Source organism: Dendrobates tinctorius, unplaced genomic scaffold (genome assembly GCF_039654945.1).
Source record: "Dendrobates tinctorius isolate UK_male_01 unplaced genomic scaffold, ASM3965494v1 ptg000229l, whole genome shotgun sequence".
NCBI classification, from domain to species: domain Eukaryota; kingdom Metazoa; phylum Chordata; class Amphibia; order Anura; family Dendrobatidae; genus Dendrobates; species Dendrobates tinctorius.
In genome coordinates, this window is record NW_027361896.1 from 467,872 (window position 1) to 488,175 (window position 20,304).

The 20,304-nt window shown below is 42.3% G+C and overlaps 1 protein-coding gene across 3 annotated transcripts in view; it reads right to left on the reverse strand.

Moving 5' to 3' along the window:
- The window catches only part of ATPSCKMT (ATP synthase c subunit lysine N-methyltransferase), a 248,618-nt gene that overhangs the window by 94,775 nt on the left and 133,539 nt on the right, over positions 1–20,304 (reverse strand). Inside the window, exon 4 of one of the 3 annotated variants that reach the window (XM_073555712.1) lies at positions 17,733–19,860. The exons of the other annotated variants lie outside the window; for them this stretch is intronic. Coding sequence (XP_073411813.1) covers positions 19,309–19,860 — 552 coding nt within the window. The 3' untranslated portion in view covers positions 17,733–19,308. Of the gene's footprint in view, positions 1–17,732; positions 19,861–20,304 lie in introns of those variants that run through there. 3 annotated transcript variants of the gene reach the window in all.

Here is a 20,304-nt window from a genome sequence, read left to right on the forward strand (position 1 = left end):
CCCATTTTGGAAACTAGACCCCCCAAGGAACTTATCTAGATATGTGGTGAGAACTTTGAACCCACAAGGGCTTTACAGAAGTTTATAACGTACAGCGGTACAATTAAAAAATCATATTTTTTCCACAAAAATTATCTTTTCACAACAATTTTTATTTTCCCAAGGGTAACAGGACCCTAAAAGTTATTGTGCAATTTGTCCTGAGTACGCTGATACCCCACATGTGGGGGTAAACCACTATTTGGGCGCATGGCAGAGCTCGGAAGGGAAGCAGCGCCATTTGACGTTTTTGGCTGGAATTGAGATCAGACATCATGTCGCGATTGGAAAACCCCTGATGTACCAAAACAGTGGAAACCCCCCGCAAATGACACCATTTTGGAAACTAGACCCCCTAAGGAACCTATCTAGAATGTGTGGTGAGAACTTTGAACCCCCAAGGGCTTCACAGAAGTTTATAACATAAAGCCGTACAATTAAAAAATCATATTTTTTTCCACAAAAATGATCGTTTCACCCTCAATTCTTATTTTTCCAAGGGTAACAGGACCCTAAAAGTTATTGTGCAATTTGTCCTGAGTAGGCTGATACCCCACATGTGGGGGTAAACCACTATTTGGGCGCATGGCAGAGCTCGGAAGGGAAGCAGCGCCATTTGACGTTTTTGGCTGGAATTGAGATCGGACACCATGTCGCGATTGGAAAACCCCTGATGTACCTAAACAGTGGAAACCCCCCACAAATGACTCCATTTTGTAAACTAGACCCCCCAAGGAACTTATCTAGATGTGTGGTGAGCACTTTGAACCCCCTAGTGCTTCACAGAAGTTTATAACGCCCGGGCGTGAAAAAAAATCGTATTTTTTCCACAAACATGATTTTTAGTCACCATTTTTTTATTTTCCCAAGGGTACCAGGAGAAAGTGGACCCCAAAAGTTGTTGTCCAATTTGTCCTGAGTATGCTGATCCCCCATATGTGGGAGAAAACTACTGTATGGGCACACGTCGGGGCTCGGAAGGGAAGTAGTGACGTTTTGGAATGCAGACTTTGATGGAATGGTCTGCGGGTGTCATGTTGCCTTTGGAGAGCCCCTAATGTACCTAAACAGTGGAAACTCCCCACAAATGACCCCATTTTGAAAACTAGACCCCCTAAGGAACTTATCTAGATGTGAGGTGAGCACTTTGAACCCCCCAAGGGCTTCACAGAAGTTTATAATGCCCGGGCATGAAAATAAAAAAATCGTATTTTTTCCACAAACATGATCAATTAGTCCCCAATTTTTTTATTTTCCCAAGAGTAACAGGAGAAATTGAACCCCAAAAGTTGTTGTCCAATTTGTCCTGAGTACGCTGACGCCCCATATGTGGGAGAAAACTACTGTATGGACACACGTCGGGGCTCGGAAGGGAAGTAGTGACGTTTTGGAATGCAGACTTTGATGGAATGGTCTGCGGGTGTCATGTTGCCTTTGGAGAGCCCCTAATGTACCTAAACAGTGGAAACGCCCCACAAATGACCCCATTTTGAAAACTAGACCCCCTAAGGAACTTATCTAGATGTGTGGTGAGCACTTTGAACCCCCAAGGACTTCACAGAAGTTTACAATGCCCGGGCATGAAAATAAAAAAATCGTATTTTTTCCACAAACATGATCAATTAGTCCCCAATTTTTTCATTTTCCCAAGGGAACAGGAGAAATTGGACCCCAAAAGTTGTTGTCCAATTTGTCATGAGTACGCTGACACCCCATATGTGGGAGAAAACTACTGTATGGACACACGTCGGGGCTCGGAAGGGAAGCAGTGACGTTTTGGAATGCAGACTTTGATGGAATGGTCTGCGGGTGTCATGTGCGTTTGGAGAGCCCCTGATGTACCTAAACTATTGAAACTCCCCACAAGTGACCCCATTTTGGACACTAGACCCCCCACGGAACTTATCTAGATGTGTGGTGAGCACTTTGAACCCCCAAGTGCTTCACAGAAGTTTATAACGCTCGGACGTGAAAATAAAAAAATCATTTTTTTCCACAAAAATGATATTTTTGCCCCCAATTTTTTATTTTCCCAAGAGTAACAGGAGAAATTGGACCCCAAAAATTGTTTTGCAATTTGTCCTGAGTAGGCTGATACCCTACATGTGCGGGTAAAACATTGTTTGGGCGCATGGCAGATCTTGGAAGGGAAGGAGCACCATTTGACTTTTTCAACTCAGAATTGGCTGGAATTGAAATCAGACGCCATGTTGCATTTGGAGAGCCCCTGATGTGCCCAAATAGTGGAAACCCCCAATTTTAACTCCAACCTGAATCCCAACACACCCCTAACCCTAATCTCAGCCCTAACCCTACCCTAACCCTAACCGTAATGGAAAAATGGAAATAAATACTTTTTTTAATTTTATTATTTTTCCCTAACTAAGGGGGTGATAACGGGGGGTTTGATTTACTATTTATGGCGGTTTTTATGTTTGGCGGCTGTCGCACGCTAAAAGACGCTTTTTATTGTAAAAATAGTTTTTGCATCACCACATATTGAGAGCTATAATTTTTCCGTATTTTGACCCACCGAGTTATGTGAGGTCTTATTTTTTGTGGGACGAGTTGACGTTTTTATTGGTACCATTTTCGGGCACGTGACATTTTTTGATCGTTTTTTATTCCGATTTCTGGGACGCAGAATGAACAAAAAACCAGCGTTTCATGAATTTCTTTTGGGGGGGTGCGTTTACACCGTTCCGCGTGCGGTAAAATTGATAAAGCGGTTTTATTCTTCGGGTCAGTACGGTTACAGCGATACCTCATTTAGGTCGTTTTTTTATGTTTTGTCGGTTTTATGCAATGAAAACTATTTTATATAAAAAATAATTATTTTTGCATCGCTTTATTCTGCGAGCTATAACTTTTATTTTTTCGCTGATGATGCAGTGTGGCAGCTCGTTTTTTGCGGGACAAGATGACGTTTTCAGCGGTACCATGGATATTTATATGCGTCTTTTTGATCGCGCGTTATTACACTTTTTGTTTGGCGGTATGATAATAAATCATTTTTTGCTTCGTTTTTTATTTTTATTTTTTAAGGGGTTCGCTAAAGGGGTTAACTAATGGGACAGTTTTATAGGGCGGGTCGTTACGGACACGGCGATACCTAATATGTGTACTTTTATTGTTTTTTTTTTTATTTTCAAAAAATGGATTTATTTGGGGGAATATTTTTTTTTTTTGTAATTTATTTGGCGATTTTTTTAAAATTATTTTAACACTTTTTTTTAATTTTTTTTTACTTTATTAAATAGTCCCAGGTGGGACATCACTGTTCTGTGACAGATCGCTGATCTGTCACATCACAGATCACTGTGACAGATCAGCGATCTGTTACAGGCAGTGCACAAGGCTTCCTCATGCCTGCGCTTTGCAGGCACTGAGGAAGCCAGCTTCCTGCAAGCCCCCGAAGGCCCCCGTCGCCATCTTGGATTCGGGGGCCTGCAGGAAAGGAGCCCCCGGCAGCAGCGCTGCACATTGCGCTGCCGTGGGGGGCTCAGGGAAGCACGGAGGGAGCCCCCTCCCTGCCGATGCTTCCCTTTAACCCCCGGTACACCGCGATCATGTTTGATCGCGGTGTGTAAGGGGTTAAAGTGTCGGGTGTCAGCTGTGATAATCAGCTGACACCCGGCCGCGATCAGTGGCGCTCATCACGTGGGCGCCGCTGATCGCGGTAGACGTACTATCCCGTCCATGGGCATAGGGGCCCTGGTCCCATGGACGGGATAGTACGTCTGATGTCAGGAAGGGGTTAAGATACCATACAAAATACTTAAAAAACATTTCCCACACGTCTACTTTACATCTGCACCACTTTTAACCTTATTTTTTTTTTGTTATGAAGTTATAAGGGTCAAAATTTGACCAGTTATTTCTCATTTTTCCAACAAAATTTACAAAGCCATTTTTTTTTAGGGAAAACACATTTGAAGTGACTTGGAGGGGCCTCTATGACAGGAAATACTCAAAAGTGACACCATTCTAAATACTTCACCCCTTAAGGTGCTCAAAACCACATTCAAGAAGTTTATTAACCCTGTACGTGCTTCACAGGAACTGAATGTGGAATGTGGAATTAAAAAATTAACATTTAACTTTTTTTTTACAAAAAAATTACTTTAGAACCATTTTTTTTATTTTTACAAGTGTTAAAAGAGAAAATGAACTACAAAATTTGTTGTGCAATTTCTCCTGAATACGCTGATACCCCATATGTAGGGGTAAACCACTGTTTGGGCACATGCAGAGCTCGGAAGGGAAGGAGCGCCGTTTGACTTTTTTAACTCAGAATTTGCTGGAATTGAGATCGGATGCCATGCCGTGTATGGAGAACCCCTGATGCCCCTAAGGAACTTTTCAAGTTGTGTGGTGAGTAGTGATGAGCGAATATACTCTTTGCTCAGGTTTCCCAGAGCGTACTCGGGTGATCTCAGAGTATTTGGAAGTGCTTGGAGGTTTAGTTTCTGTTGCCGCAGCTGCATGATTTGCAGCTACTTGACAGCCTGAATACATGTGGGAATTCCCTAACAAACAGGCTTTCCTCACATGTATTCAGGCTGTCATGTAGCCGCAAATCATGCAGCTGCAGAGACAAACTAAATCTCTGAGCACTTCCAAATACTTGTAAACCACCCGAGCAAGCTCGGGGAAACCAGAGCAACGAGTATACATTCTCATCACTAGTGGTGAGCACTTTGAATCCCAAAGTGCTTCACAGAAGTTTAGAACCTAGATCCGTAAAAGTAAAAAAAATCATTTTTTTCCACAAAAAATGATCTTTTCACCCCCAATTTTTTATTTTACCAAGGGTAGAAAGAGGAATTGGACCCGAAAAGTTGTTGAGCAATTTGTCCCGAGTATGCTGATACCCCATATGTAGGGGTAAACCTCTGGTTACATGGGTGCATGGCAGAACTCGGAAGGGAAGGAGCGCCGTTTGACTTTTAATCTCAAAATTGTGAGAGCGGATGCCATGTCGGGTTTGGACATGTGCCTAAACAGCAGAAACCCCCTAAAACTGACCCCATTTTGGAAACTACACCCCTCAAAGATTTTATACAGGGGTATATTGAGCAATTTGAACCCACAGGTACGACACAGAATTTGATAACATTAGGTCGTCATATTCACAAAAATCTTGTTTTAGACCTGAATTTATCATTTTTGTCAGAGATTACACCAAAAAGTGGACCCCACAATTTGTTACCCACTTTCTTATGAGCATGGCGATATCCCATATGTAGTCAAAAAGTTCTGTTTGGACAAACTGCAGTGCTCAGACAGGAAGGGGGACAATGGGACAAATTTGTCTTTATTTGAAAATCCTTTCAGGAATTATTACTCACAGAGGGAGGCATGCTCCTAAAAATACAATGGTTGATTATAAAATTTGTTCTTGCTAACAGTTGTCCCGCATTTGCATATATTGTAGCAGGAATAAACTGTACTGGAATGAAGGGCAAAATGTGGAGGAAAATGCAGCCAACTCAGTAGCAAAACTGAGTTTGTGCCAAAGATGAAATAACACCAGCAGGGCTAGAATGGCAGACACTTTCAGAGACTGGTCATACAACGTCCTTTTAGCTCCATCAATCCCTATATGAGAGACTATGTGCCAATAGACGTGGTGCACCAAAAAAAGCTCCCACCCGCCAAGGTCAGAACCGCTATATGCACAAAACAACCAATCCCCTACAGAATCTGTAAAGCATTGTCTGGTACCCGGGGCTTGGCAAGAACCATACAGTAAAGCCCATAGTGTATAAGTACGGAACTTCCTCATTTTTAGAAATCCTCCAATAAAATAATCATGCCTGTATCACCAACATAAATATAAGTAACATAAATGGAAAACAAAAGTTGTGTAGCAAGACAGTTGCAAAAACAGTCAAAGTTAGATAAATGGTCAAAAAAGTCCTAGAATTAAATTTTCAGATGACCTGACTTTTCAAGAACATTTGTGGGGTCCATGCTCTGGGGTGCACAGAAGTGGGTACGTGGATGAGTATTTGTTGGAATAGTAGTTTGATATGGGATTGATCAAGTCCTGGAATTATTTGTGAAATGGGGTAAAATGGGATCTACTAATGAAAATATTCTCTATTACTTGTTACAAACTACTCTACTGGGGTCACTAAGCAGAAAATAAAAATTGGAAAAAAAAAAAACCTAATAACTGTAAGAGGTGTGGTAGGTCTCAAAACAGGGGGAGATACAAAGATACAAAGAAGATACAAAGGCCTGGCTGGGATGGGCATGTGGGGCAATAGTACTGGGAATCACTCCGTTTGCCATGCTTCCTGCAAACCCGGCATCGTTTTTGAGGATACCTTTGGGTGGGAGTGACAGGGACTGGGTGAGGAAAATGGCACTCTGCAAGTCTCTGTGAATCCTCACTCGAAGGCTTCCCCCGATGCCACTGACTCAAACATGAGGCCCTCAATTTTTTTCTGAAATTGGAGGAATGTAAGGGGTCATTGGGATTTTTTTTATCCAGGACAAAGCTGTTGTATGTGAGTTTGGATAATGTAGATTGCCACCTTTTTGTACCAGGCCCTGATCTTCCGCTTGACCAGGTATGGTTGCAGAACCTGGTCTGATAAGTCAACGCCACCCATAAATTTATTATTGTCTGTGACGCAGACCGGTTTTTCCTTGTCCCTGGTGGCACCCTTCTCTCTGACCATCACAGTAGTGTCGGCATGCAGTGTGGTTAGCATGTAGACGTCCTTCATGTCATTCCACTTCATTGCAAGAAGTTGGTCACTTGCGAGTAAGAATGATGCCCCCTTCTCCAAACATCTGGACACCAACTGTGACGGAAAACCCCATTGGTTTTTCATGACTGTCCCACAGGCCTCTGTATTTGCAGCGTGGAGGGATTTATATAGGGGGACGCTTGTGTAATAGTTGTCCATATACACATGGTACCCTTGATTTAGAAAGGGTGTCATTAGCTCCCAGACAATTTTGCCTGGGATGCCAATTGTCTGGGGGCAGTTTGGGAGGGTTTATTTGGCGGTCCCTACCTTCAAAAATTAGGAAGGTGGAAGTGTACCCTGATGAGCTCTCACAAGTTTTGTATAATTTGATTCCGTATTTGGCACGCTTGGAGGGGATAAATTGGTGGAATGACAGACAGCCCTTGTAGCTCATCAAGGACTCGTTGACTGCCACATTTTTCTCTGGGGTATAGGAATTTAAAAATTAAGTTTGTAGGAGGGAAATTAGGGGTCTCAATTTATTTAGCCGATCATAGTTGGGGTCAGTTCTTGGGGGGGGGCTAAGGAATTTTCACTGAAGTGGAGGAATCTCGTCAAGGCTTCGTAACAAACTCGAGACATGACGGCTGCAAAAACAGGGGTGGTGTGGATAGCTTTTGTTGCCCAGTAAGAGCGGAGTGTGTTTTTTTTTGCTAAACCCATATTCAGGGTAAGGCCTAAAAAAATTTTTCATTTCGGTGACATTTATGGGGATCCAGGAACGGGAATGAAAGGCAGTGGGTTTTTGGGAAATGTATTGTCGGGCATATAGGTTTACTTGGTGGACGATAAATTCTAGGACTTTGGGGCTAATAAAAATGCACCCGCCATTTTCTTTCTGCCGGAGGAAGGAGGGGGACCGGGGGAACACTGAACAGGTACATAAGGTAACTTGGGGGGCATCGGAGGACCCGGGGACCCTATTTCTCTCCTCTCTGATGTCTGATCACATCAGAGGAGAGAAAGTAAATGTAAAATCGCGTTTTGTTATTTTTTTGCAGTTGCCATTATACTATTAATAACGGCGATCGCAACCTCGGGGTCAGTAAACACGGACCCAAATCATGTTCTCTGGGGTCTCGGTTACCCCCAGCAGCCGAGACCGCTGAGAAAATCTGAGTCTGGGGGGCGCCATTTACTTTTTCCACAGCTAACGGCACTGTGATTTAACCCCTTAATGACCGCCGATTCGCCTTTTAACGGCAGTAGTTAAGGGTACTTAAGCCCCAAGGGTGGTTTGCACGTTCATGACCGGGCCAATTTTTACAATTCTGACCACTGTCCCTTTATGAGGTTATAACTCTGAAACGCTTCCATGGACCCGGTGTTTTCTCGTGACATATTGTACTTCATGTTAGTGGTAAAATTTCATTCATATAACTTGCGTTTATTTGTGAAAAAAATGGAAATTTGGCAAAAATTTCGCAATTTTCCAAATTTGAATTTTTATGTCCTTAAATCACAGAGATACGGCACACAAAAAACTTAATAAATAACATTTCCCACATGTTTACTTTACATCAGCACAATTTTGGAACCAAAATTTTTTTTGTTAGGAAGTTATAAGGGTTAAAAATTGACCAGCGATTTCTCATTTTTGCAACACCATTTTATTTTTACGGACCACATCACATTTGAAGCCACTTTAAGGGGTCTATATGATAGAAAATACCCAAAAGTGACACCATTCTAAAAACTGCACCCCTTAAGGTGCTCAAAACCACATTCAAGAAGTTTATTAACCCTTTAGGTGCATCACAGGAATTTTTTGAATATTTAAAAAAAATGAACATTTAACTTTTTTCACAAAAAAAATACTTCAGGTTCAATTTTTTTTATTTTACCAAGGGTAACAGGAGAAATTGGACTGCAAAAGTTATTGTGCAATTTGTCCTGAGTACGCTGATACCTGATATGTGGGGGGAACCACTGTTTCGGTGCATGGCAGACCTCAGAAGGGAAGGAGCGCCGTTTGACTTTTTCAATGCAAAATTGGCTGGAATTCAGATCAGATGCCATGTCGCGTTTGGAGAGCCCCTGATGTACCTGAACAGTGGAAACCCCCCACAAGTGACCCCATTTTGGAAACTAGACCCCCCAAGGAACTTATCTAGATATGTGGTGAGAACTTTGAACCCACAAGGGCTTCACAGAAGTTTATAACGTACAGCGGTACAATTAAAAAATCATATTATTTCCACAAAAATGATCTTTTCATCCCCAATTTTTATTTTTCCAAGGGTAACAGGACCCTAAAAGCTATTGTACAATTTTTCCTGAGTACGCTGATACCCCATATGTGGGTGTAAATGACTATTTGGGCGCATGGCAGAGCTCGGAAGGGAAGCAGCCCCATTTGACGTTTTTGGCTGGAATTGAGACCGGACATCATGTCGCAATTGGAAAACCCCTGATGTACCAAAACAGTGGAAACCCCCCATAAATGACACTATTTTGGAAACTAGACCCCCCCAAGGAACTTATCTAGATGTGTGGTGAGAACTTTGAACCCCCAAGGGCTTCACAGAAGTTTATAACATACAGCGGTACAATTAAAAAAATCATATTTTTTCCACAAAAATGATCTTTTCACCCTCAATTCTTATTTTTCCAAGGGTAACAGGTATTGTGCAATTTGTCCTGAGTGCGCTGATACCCCACATGTGGGGGTAAACCACTATTTGGGCGCATGGCAGAGCTCGGAAGGGAAGCAGCGCCAATTTACGTTTTTGGCTGGAATTGAGATCGGACACCATGTCGCGTTTGGAAAGCCCCTGATGTACCAAAACAGTAGAAACCCCCCACAAATGACACCATTTTGGAAACTAGACCCCCCAAGGACCTTATCTAGATGTGTGGTGAGCACTTTGAACCCCCCACTGCTTCACAGAAGTTTATAACGCCCGGGCGTGAAAATAAAAAAATCGTATTTTTTCCACAAACATGATCTTTTAGTCACCAATTTTTTTATTTTCCCAAGGGTACAAGGAGAAATTGGACCCCAAAAGTTGTTGTCCAATTTGTCCTGAGTACGCTGATACCTCATATGTGGGAGAAAACTACTGTATGGGCACAGGTCGGGGCTCGGAAGGGAAGTAGTGACGTTTTGGAATGCAGACTTTGATGGAATGGTCTGCGGGTGTCATGTTGCTTTTGGAGAGCCCCTGATGTACCTATACAGTGGAAACCCCCCCAAGTGACCCCATTTTGGAAACTAGACCCCCTAAGGAACTTATCTAGATGTGTGGTGAGCACTTTGAACCCCCAAGTGCTTCACAGAAGATTATAACGACCGGGCGTGAAAATAAAAATATCGTATTTTTTCAACAAACATCATATTTTAGTCCCCATTTTTTTTATTTTCCCAAGGGTAACAGGAGAAATTGGACCCCAAAAGTTGTTGTCCAATTTGTACTGAGTACGCTGACACCCCATATGTGGGAGAAAACTACTGTATGGGCACACGTCGGGGCTCGGAAGGGAAGTAGTGACGTTTTGGAATGCAGACTTTGATGGATTGGTCTGCGGGAGTCATGTGCGTTTGGAGAGTCCCTGATGTACCTAAACTATTGAAACTCCCCACAAGTGACCCCATTGTGGAAACTAGACCCCCCACAGAACTTATCTAGATGTGTGGTGAGCACTTTGAACCTCCAAGTGCTTCACAGAAGTTTATAACGCCTGGGCGTGAAAATAAAAAAATCATTTTTTTTCCAGAAAAATGATATTTTTGCCCCCAATTTATTTTCCTAAGGGTAACAGGAGAAATTGGACCCCAAAAGTTGTTTTGCAATTTGTCCTGAGTAGGCTGATACCCTATATGTGGGGGTAAAACACTGTTTGGGCGCATGGCAGAGCTTGGAAGGGAAGGAGCACCATTTGACTTTTTCATCGCAGAATTGGCTGGAATTGAGATCAGACGCCATGTTGCATTTGGAGAGCACCTGATGTGCCCAACAGTGGAAACCTCCCAATTATAACTCCAACCCTAACCCCAACACACCCCTAACCCTAATCTCAGCCCTAACCCTAGCCCTAACCCTAATGGGAAAATGGAAATAAATACATTTTTTTTATTTTATTATTTTTCCCTAACTAAGGGGGTGATAACGGGGGGGGGGTTTGATTTACTATTTATGGCGGTTTTTATGTTTGGCAGCTGTCACACGCTAAAAGACGCTTTTTATTGTAAAAATAGTTTTTGCATCACTACATATTGAGAGCTATAATTTTTCCGTATTTTGACCCATCGAGTCATGTGAGGTCTTATTCTTTGCGGGACGAGTTGACGTTTTTATTGGTACCATTTTCGGGCACGTGATATTTTTTGATCGCTTTTTATTCCGATTTTTGGGAAGCAGAATGAACAAAAACCAGCGTTTCATGAATTTCTTTTGGGGGGGTGCGTTTACAATGTTCCGCGTGCGGTAAAATTGATAAAGCGGTTTTATTCTTCGGGTCAGTACGGTTACAGCAATACCTCATTTAGGTCTTTTTTTATGTTTTGTCGGTTTTATGTAATGAAAACAATTTTATATAAAAAATAATTATTTTGCATCGCTTTATTCTGCGAGCTATAACTTTTTTATTTTTTTGCGGATGACGCTGTGTGGCGGCTCGTTTTTGGCAGGACAAGCTGACGTTTTCAGCGGTACCATGGATATTTATATGCGTCTTTTTGATCGCGCGTTATTGCACTTTTTGTTCGGTGGTATGATAATCATTATTTTTTGCTTCGTTTTTTATTTTTATTTTTTAAGGGGTTCGCTAAAGGGGTTAACTAATGGAACAGTTTTATAGGGCGGGTCGTTACGGACACGGCGATACCAAATATGTGTACTTTTATTGTTTGTTTTTTTTGTTTTCAAAAAATGAATTTATTGGGGAATATTTTTTTTTTATACTAATTTATTTAGCGATTTTTTTAAAATTATTTTTACACTTTTTTTTTTACTTTAATACATTGTCCCAGGTGGGACATCACTGTCCTGTGACAGATCATCACAGATCACTGTGAGAGATCAGCGATCTGTCACAGGCACTGCTGCAGACTTCCTCATGCTTGCGCTTTGTAGGCAGTGAGGAGGTCAGCTCCCTACAGGCCCCCGAAGGTCCCCGTCACTATCTTGGATCCGGGGGCCTGTAGGGAAAGAGCCCCCCGCAGCAGCGCTGCACATTGCGCTGCTGTGGGGGGGATCAGGGAAGCACGGAGGGAGCCACCTCCCTGCCGATGCTTCCCTTTAACCCCCGGTACACCGCGATCGTGTTTGATCGCGGTGTACAAGGGGTTAACATGTCGGGGGCGGTTCGTGACCGCCCCTGACACATTGTGCAGGGTGTCAGCTGTGATAATCAGCTGACACCCGGCCGCGATCAGCGGCGCTCACGTAAGCGCCGCTGATCGCTATGATGTACTATCCCGTCCCTGGGAATTAAGTCCCAGGGCACATGGACGGGATAGTACGTCTGATGGCAGAAAGGGGTTAAACCACAGCTCTGCTGTGGAAAAAGTGTATAGCGATCTGGGTCGGTTTTTTACCAACCACGCTTTTGCGATCGGTGTTATTAACCGTATAACGGCGATAGCAAAAAAAAAAACCATGATTTTGCTTTCACTTTCCCTCTCCTCTGATGTGATTGCACATGAGGAGAGAGAAATAGGGTCTCCGATCCCCCCGGTACCTCCCGGTGGTCCTCCTGCCTCCTCTGGTGGGCAACGCCATCTTGGTCAAGGAAGAAAATGGCAGGCGCATGCGCAGTGCGCCCGCCGAATCTGCCGCACGGCAGATTCCATTCAGTCATTCAATGTACATTTTGATCACTGTGATAAACCGTATCACAGTGATCAAAATAAAAAAAATAGTAAATAACCCGCCCTTTATCACCCCCATAGTTAGGGAAATATAATGAAATAAAGAAAATATATTTATTTTCATATTTCCATTAGGGTTGGGATTAGGGTTGGGATTAGGGTTAGGGATTAGGATGGGGATTAGGATTGGAGTTGGGATTAGGGTTAGAGCTAGAATTGAGGGGTTTCCACTATTTAGGCACATCAGGGGGTCTCCAAACGTGACATGGAGCCTTGATTGATTCCAGCCAATTTTGCGTTCGAAAAGTCAAATAGTGCTCCCTCCCTTCCGAGCCCAGACGTGTGCCCAAACAGTGGTTTACTCCAACATATAGGGCATCAGTGTACTCAGGACAAATTGCACACCAACTTTGAGGATCTAATACCTCCTGTTACCCTTGCAAAAATAAAAAAATTGGGGGCTAAAAATTCATTTTTGAGGAAAAAATGATTTTTTATTTTCACGGCTCTGCGTTATAAACTACTGTGAAGCACTTGGGGCTTCAAAGTGCTCACAGCACATCTAGATAAGCTCCTTCGGTGGTCTAGTTTCCAAAATGGGTTCACTTGTGGGGGGTTTCTACTATTTAGGCACATCAGGGGCTCTGCAAACGCAACATGACGCCCGCAGAACATTCCATCAAAGTCTTCATTACAAAATGGCGCTCGTTCCCTTCCGAGCTAAACCATGAGCCCAAACAGTGGATTATGCCCACATATAGGGTATGGGCGTACTCAGGACAAATTGCACAACAACTTTGGGGGTCTAATTTCTCCTGTTACCCTTGTAAAAATAAAAATTTGGGGGCGAAAAGATCATTTTTGAGGGAAAAAATGATTTTTTATTTTCACGGCTCTACATTATAAACTTCTGTGAAGCACTTGGAGGTTTTCAAAGTGCTCACCACACATCTAGATAAGTTCCTTAAGGGGTCTAGTTTCCAAAATGGGGTCATTTGTTGGGGGTTTCCACTGTTTAGGCACATCAGGGGCTCTCCAAACGCAACATGGCGTCCGATCTCAATTCCAGCCAATTTTGCGTTGAAAAAGTCAAATGGTGCTCCTTCCCTTGCGAGCTCTGCTGTGCACCCAAAAAGTGCTTTACCCCCACATATTGGGTATCGGCGCATTCAGGAAAAGTTGCACAACAAATTTTGTGGTTTATTTTCTCTTAACACCTGTGAAAATAAAAAAATTGATTCTGAAGTAAATTTTTTGCAAAAAAAAAAAAAGTTAAATGTTAATTTTTTCCGTCCACATTGATTCAGTTCCTGTGAAGGGTTAATTAACTTCTTGAATGTTGTTTTGAGCACCTTGAGGGGTCCAATTTTTAGAATGGTGTCACTTTTGGGTATTTTTTGTCATGTACACCCCTCAAAATGACTTTAAATATGATGTGGTCCCTAAAAAAAATGGTTTTGTAAATTTTGTTGGAAAAATGAGAAAACGCTAGTCAACCTTTAACCCTTATAACTTCCTAACGAAAAAAAAATTTTGTTTCCAAAATTGTGCTGATGTAAAGTAGACAAGTGGAAAATGTTATTTATTAAGAAATTTGTGTGACATATCTCTCTGATTTAAGGGCATAAAAATTTAAAGTTTGAAAATTGCTAAATTTTTGCCACATTTCCATTTTTTTTCAGAAACACAAGTCATATAGAAGAAATGTTACCACTAACATGAAGTAAAATTTCACGAAAAAACAATCTCAGAATCAGCAGGATATGTTAGAATTGTAAAAATTGGCCTGGTCATTAAGCTGCAAAATGGCTGTAACTAAGGGGGTTAAGTACCCTTAGCGACAGTCGTCAAAAGGCTTATCGGCGGTCATTAAGGGGTTAAATTTGACCATTTTCTGTCAGAAAAAAACAAACAAAATTTATTGCTTGGAAATTCGGAGGCATGTTGTCAGACGTTTATAGACTAAAAGAACACTTTAAATTTTACTCAAATATACCTATAAAGAGAAAAATCAGGCAAACGGAACATTTTGCAGTGGTCTCTTAATCTTTGCCAGAGCTGTGTGTGTATGTATATATGTGTGTGTGTGTATATATACACAGATACATGTGTATATCTATATATTACATAGTCTCCTTTATTGTGTTTATTACTGTCCCCTATTATATTATTATATAGTGCCCTCTCTTGCCATGTACAGCACCGTCCTTTACATATTGGATTATATAGAGCCCTGTTTTTTATTACATACTGTCTTGTCTTGTTAGCTGTATAATGCAATGATGGCTGATGGAGCATGGGAAAGCTTCTTTACTAATGGAGAAGCTGATGGACTGGTAGTCTGGTGACCGGCTCCTCCATCTGCAGTCATTTTATAACTAGCAAAAGAGAGAAGGGACTATGTAATAAAAGAGGGCACTGCGAATAATAAAAATAACAAGAGTACACTATGTAAGAGACAGCACTGTACATAACAGCAGAGGAAGCTACAGTTGTGGCCACAAGTATTGACACCCCTGCAATTCTGTCAGATAATACTCAGTTTCTTCCTGAAAATGATTGCAAACACAAATTCTTTGGTATTATTATCTTCATTTAATTTGTCTTAAATGAAAAGACACAAAAAAAATTGTCCTAAAGCCAAATTGGATATAATTCCACACCAAGCATAAAAAAGAGGGTGGACAAAAGTATTGGCACTGTTCGAAAAATCATGTGATGCTTCGCTAATTTGTGTAATTAACAGCACCTGTAACTTACCTGTGGCACCTAACAGGTGTTGGCAATAACAAAATCACACTTGCAGCCAGTTGACATGGATTAAAGTTGACTCAACCTCTGTCCTGTGTCCTTGTGTGTACCACATTAAGCATGGAGAAAAGAAAGAAGACCAAAGAACTGTCTGAGGACTTGAGAAACCAAATTGTGAGGAAGCATGAGCAATCTCAAGGCTCCAAGTCCATCTCCAAAGACCTGAATGTTCCTGTTTCTACCATGCACAGTGTCATCAAGAAGTTTAAAGCCCATGGCACTGTGGCTAACCTCCCTAGATGTGGACAGAAAAGAAAAATTGACAAGAGATTTCAACGCAAGATTGTGCGGATGTTGGATAAAGAACCTCGACTAACATCCAAACAAGTTCAAGCTGCCCTGCAGTCCGAGGGTACAACAGTGTCAACCCGTACTATCCGTCGGTGTCTGAATGAAAAGGGACTGTATGGTAGGAGACCCAGGAAGACCCCACTTCTTACCCCGAGACATAAAAAAGCCAGGCTGGAGTTTGCCAAAACTTACCTGAAAAAGCCTAAAACGTTTTGGAAGAATGTTCTCTGGTCAGATGAGACAAAAGTAGAGCTTTTGGGCAAAGGCATCAACATAGAGTTTACAGGAGAAAAAAGAGGCATTCAAAGAAAAGAACACGGTACCTACAGTCAAACATGGTGGAGGTTCCCTGATGTTTTGGGGTTGCTTTTCTGCCTCTGGCACTGGACTGCTTGACCGTGTGCATGGAATTATGAAGTCTGAAGACTACCAACAAATTTTGCAGCATAATGTAGGGCCCAGTGTGAGAAAGCTGGGTCTCCCTCAGAGGTCATGAGTCTTCCAGCAGGACAATGACCCAAACACACTTCAAAAAGCACTAGAAAATGGTTTGAGAGAAAGCACTGGAGACTTCTAAGGTGGCCAGCAATGAGTCCAGACCTGAATCCCATAGAACACCTATGGAGAGATCTAAAAATGGCAGTTTGGAGAAGGCACCCTTCAAATATCAGGGACCTGGAGCAGTTTGCCAAAGAAGAATGGTCTAAATTCCAGCAGAGCATTGTAAGAAACTCATTGATGGTTACTGGAAGCGGTTGGTCCCAGTTATTTTGGCTAAAGGTTGTGCAGCCAAGTATTAGGCTGAGGGTGCCAATACTTTTGTCTGGCCCATTTTTGGAGTTTTGTGTGAAATGATCAATGTTTTGCTTTTTGCTTCATTCTCTTTTGTGTTTTTTCATTTAAGACAAATTAAATGAAGATAATAATACCAAAGAATTTGTGTTTGCAATCATTTTCAGGAAGAAACGGAGTATTATCTGACAGAATTGCAGGGGTGTCAATACTTTTGGCCACAACTGTATATAAGGGACTTGTATGACTAGAGAGGATGGTACGTAATAAGGGACAGTGTTGTACATAAAAAGGAGGAAACTATGTAACTAAGGATGGTGTTATACAGAAGTAAAATGAAAAAAAGTGGCCAGCCAGTAATTCTTGGGAGGAACACCTTGTACATCTTTCTCAGGTGTTGCAAAGGCTTAACACTGCAGGTCTTACTGCTAAGCCAGGGAAGTGTCAGGTAGCCATGCATGAAGTACAATACCTCGGACACCGGGTAGGGGGAGGCCAGCTAAAACCTGTGCCAGAGAAGGTATACGCCATTACAACTTGGCCCACCCCATGAACCAAGAAGCAGGTACTGTCTTTCCTGGGTACGGCTGGCTACTATAGGAGGTTTGTACCAAATTACAGTGCTCTGGCCAAGCCGTTAACTGATCTGACCAGGAGGAAGCTTCCCCAGATTATTTCCTTCATCAGTTATCATAAAAACACAGTACAAATCCAAATAGGATAAAATTCAGTTACACTTATATATAGCAGCAACCTTTTATCCCAGTCTCAGAAACTTGATTTAGGGTGTGGACCAAGTTCAGGAACACACCCGCTGCTTGATCCAACCTTGACAACAAAGATGCAAGAAGAAGAAGAAAAAAAAAAAAAGGCAACGTTCAAACTCTCTCTATATCATTCAATCCATTTGGATATAATGTTCTCAGACGATATATCCAAAATGTTTCTTTCCGGTTTAAAAGAGCATTCCTATTTGCAACACCAGAGGGTATCTTTTCCACCGGAGTTACTTTTGTTAAAAATTTTGTTATGTTTAATTAGCAGATGCCTTGAGAGACTGTTTTAAAAAGCCGTTTTTTGCTCTATTTCTGTGACCATTAATGTGGGACCGCAGTGTCTGCACAGTGCGTCCCACATATTGCAAACCGCAACTGCATGTGATGACATATACAACAAAATCACTGCTACAGGTGAGTCTTTGTGAAATCTCTTTTTTTTTTTATCAATTAGTGTTTATTAAAGATTTTCAAAACAATACAGTGCCATCAAACAGTAATAACAGTAACAGTAACAGAGGTTAACTAAAAATGACCAGAAATAAGTAAGGAAAAGAAAAAGAAGTAGGGGAGAGAAGCGGGAGGAGGGGGTAGGAACGGTAAGGGGAATAGGGGGAAGAGGAAAGGAGTATAGGCATTCACAAGGCACTGTCTAGCAGTTCAGTTATAGACAAGGGTTCCTGGCAAACTATGGCAAAATGAGAATATTATGTCAATGATGCTTACTTATTCCCACTCAAGTAAACGGTCAAACAAGGTGGAGCGGGTTAATAGAGGAATGACCACTATGTAACCAGGGGTGCCAAATATTCTGTCTTTTGGTTTTGGCAGTCATGGAGAGAGCCAAGGCGAGTTCATATTGGCAGTGGACATTAAGTTTATCAATTAATTCACTAATATTGGGAGAATTAGTGTCTTTCCATCTTGAGGCGACTAATAACCTGGCAGCTATTAGAATATGTGATAGTGTACCTCGAAGTATGTGTGGAATTTCCTCCAGGCCAATGTGAAGAATGGCCTGCCTAGGTGACAGATTCAGCTGGATCCCCAAGACCTGTGCAATTAAAAGGTCCATATCTCTCCACCAGGGCCGAAGAATTGGACACGACCACCAGGCGTGTTCCAGAGTTCCCCTGTGACCGCAACCCCTCCAACATTTGTCCGACCCGGCAGGGTCATAGTGAGCCACCTGAACCGGATATTGATACCATCTAAGGTGTACTTTTTTTAATTGTTCGAGATGATTGACGCAGGCAGATACCCGTAACACCTCACCCAGCCCCCCCTCCCAGTCTATCGGGTCAGATAGGAAGTTCAAATCCTGTTCCCACTTGATCATATATGGCAGTTTAACATCTTCTGCTGGGTCGTTTAAGGCTTTATATAATATTGAAATTCCCTTCGGGCCAGAGTCAGGCAACAAGAAATAACCATTAACCCTGTTATTTAAATGTGAGTTGAGAAAAGGCGAGTTTGGGGAATTATGAAGTAGATGACGTATTTGCAAGTATTGATAGAAATATTTTCGGATATTCGGGAAGTTAGAGGCCAAGTGGTCAAAGGGGACAAGGCCAGTGGCACCCAATATCTGCCCTAATGTTACGATTCCAGCATCAACCCAAGGCTGGAGATTAAGAAATGGGATGTGTGTCTCAAGGGCTTTTAGGGATAGGGAATCATGAGATAATTTAATCAGGGAAGGGACCAGTGCCCTCCAGTAGTGGAGCGCGGTTTTCATGGTTGGTAAGGTAGGGGAATAATCAGTGATTGCAATTGATTCAGCCTCAAGAATTGTGCGGGTAGATCTAGTTTTGGCATAGTAGTTCTCTATTTGGAGCCATCTATGGTCTTTGTCCGCCTGCCACCAATCTCTGAGTCCAGTTAGTATGGCCGCTCTATGGTACAGCAGGAGGTTCGGCATTCCCAGCCCTCCCCGTTTGAACGGATAGTACATCAAGGTCCTAGAGATTCTAGATTTTTTGTGTGACCAAATAAAATTGTATGACATAGTTTGTAATTTCTAAATCAAACGTTTGGGGATTTTTAATGGGATACACCTAAGGAGATACAGTATTTTAGGCAGGATCATCATTTTGAAAACATTAATCCTTGCAATCCAGGACGTCATAACCATGTGAAAATGGTCAAGTTGTGACTTAACCTGTGTGATCAACTTAGAGAAATTCTTCTCGACAATCTGTTCAGAACCCGTCAATATAACTCCCAAGTACGGGATACCCTCTGTCATCCATGTAAATGGAAATTCTGCTTCCATTTTTGACTTGGCCGCGCATGGAACCGCCACCGGAAACAACAAGGACTTCGTGGGATTCAACCTGTAATATGACACATTACTTAATTCCCCGAGTTCCAAGATAATAGCTGTCAAGGATGTCTCCAAGTTGACACAGGACAGGACAACATCATCAGCATATAGGCCAATTCTGTGCTCCATCTGTCCAACCCTGATTCCGGTGATATTAATAGTTCTTATGCGCTCAGCAAGCGGCTCCATGCACAGTGCAAAGATAATAGGAGAGAGTGGGCAACCTTGACGAGTGCCATTCGTGATCTGAAACGAACCAGATAAAAAACCGGATGTCAAGACCCTGGAACAAGGAGTCGTGTACATAGCACAGATTGCTGAGAATATGGGGCCTGACAGTCCAAACTTCTCCAATACTGCCCGAAGGTACCCCCAGTGCACCCTGTCAAAAGCCTTCTCAGCATCAAGTGACAGGAATGCACTGGGCAGGCCAGACAGCTCGGCTATTTTAATCAGATTCAGCATGCGCCGCACCCCATCTTTCGTCTCACGTCCAGCCACAAAACCCACTTGGTCCGGCGAAATTATAGTTGGAATGATAAGCTTTAGTCTGGACGCTATAATTTTAGTGAATATTTTGACATCCGAATTGAGCAGAGCAATGGGTCTAAAGTCACTAGGGCGTGTGAGGGGTTTCCCAGGCTTGGGTATGGTAGATATGGTAGCCTCCAAACAAGGAGCCGTAACAGT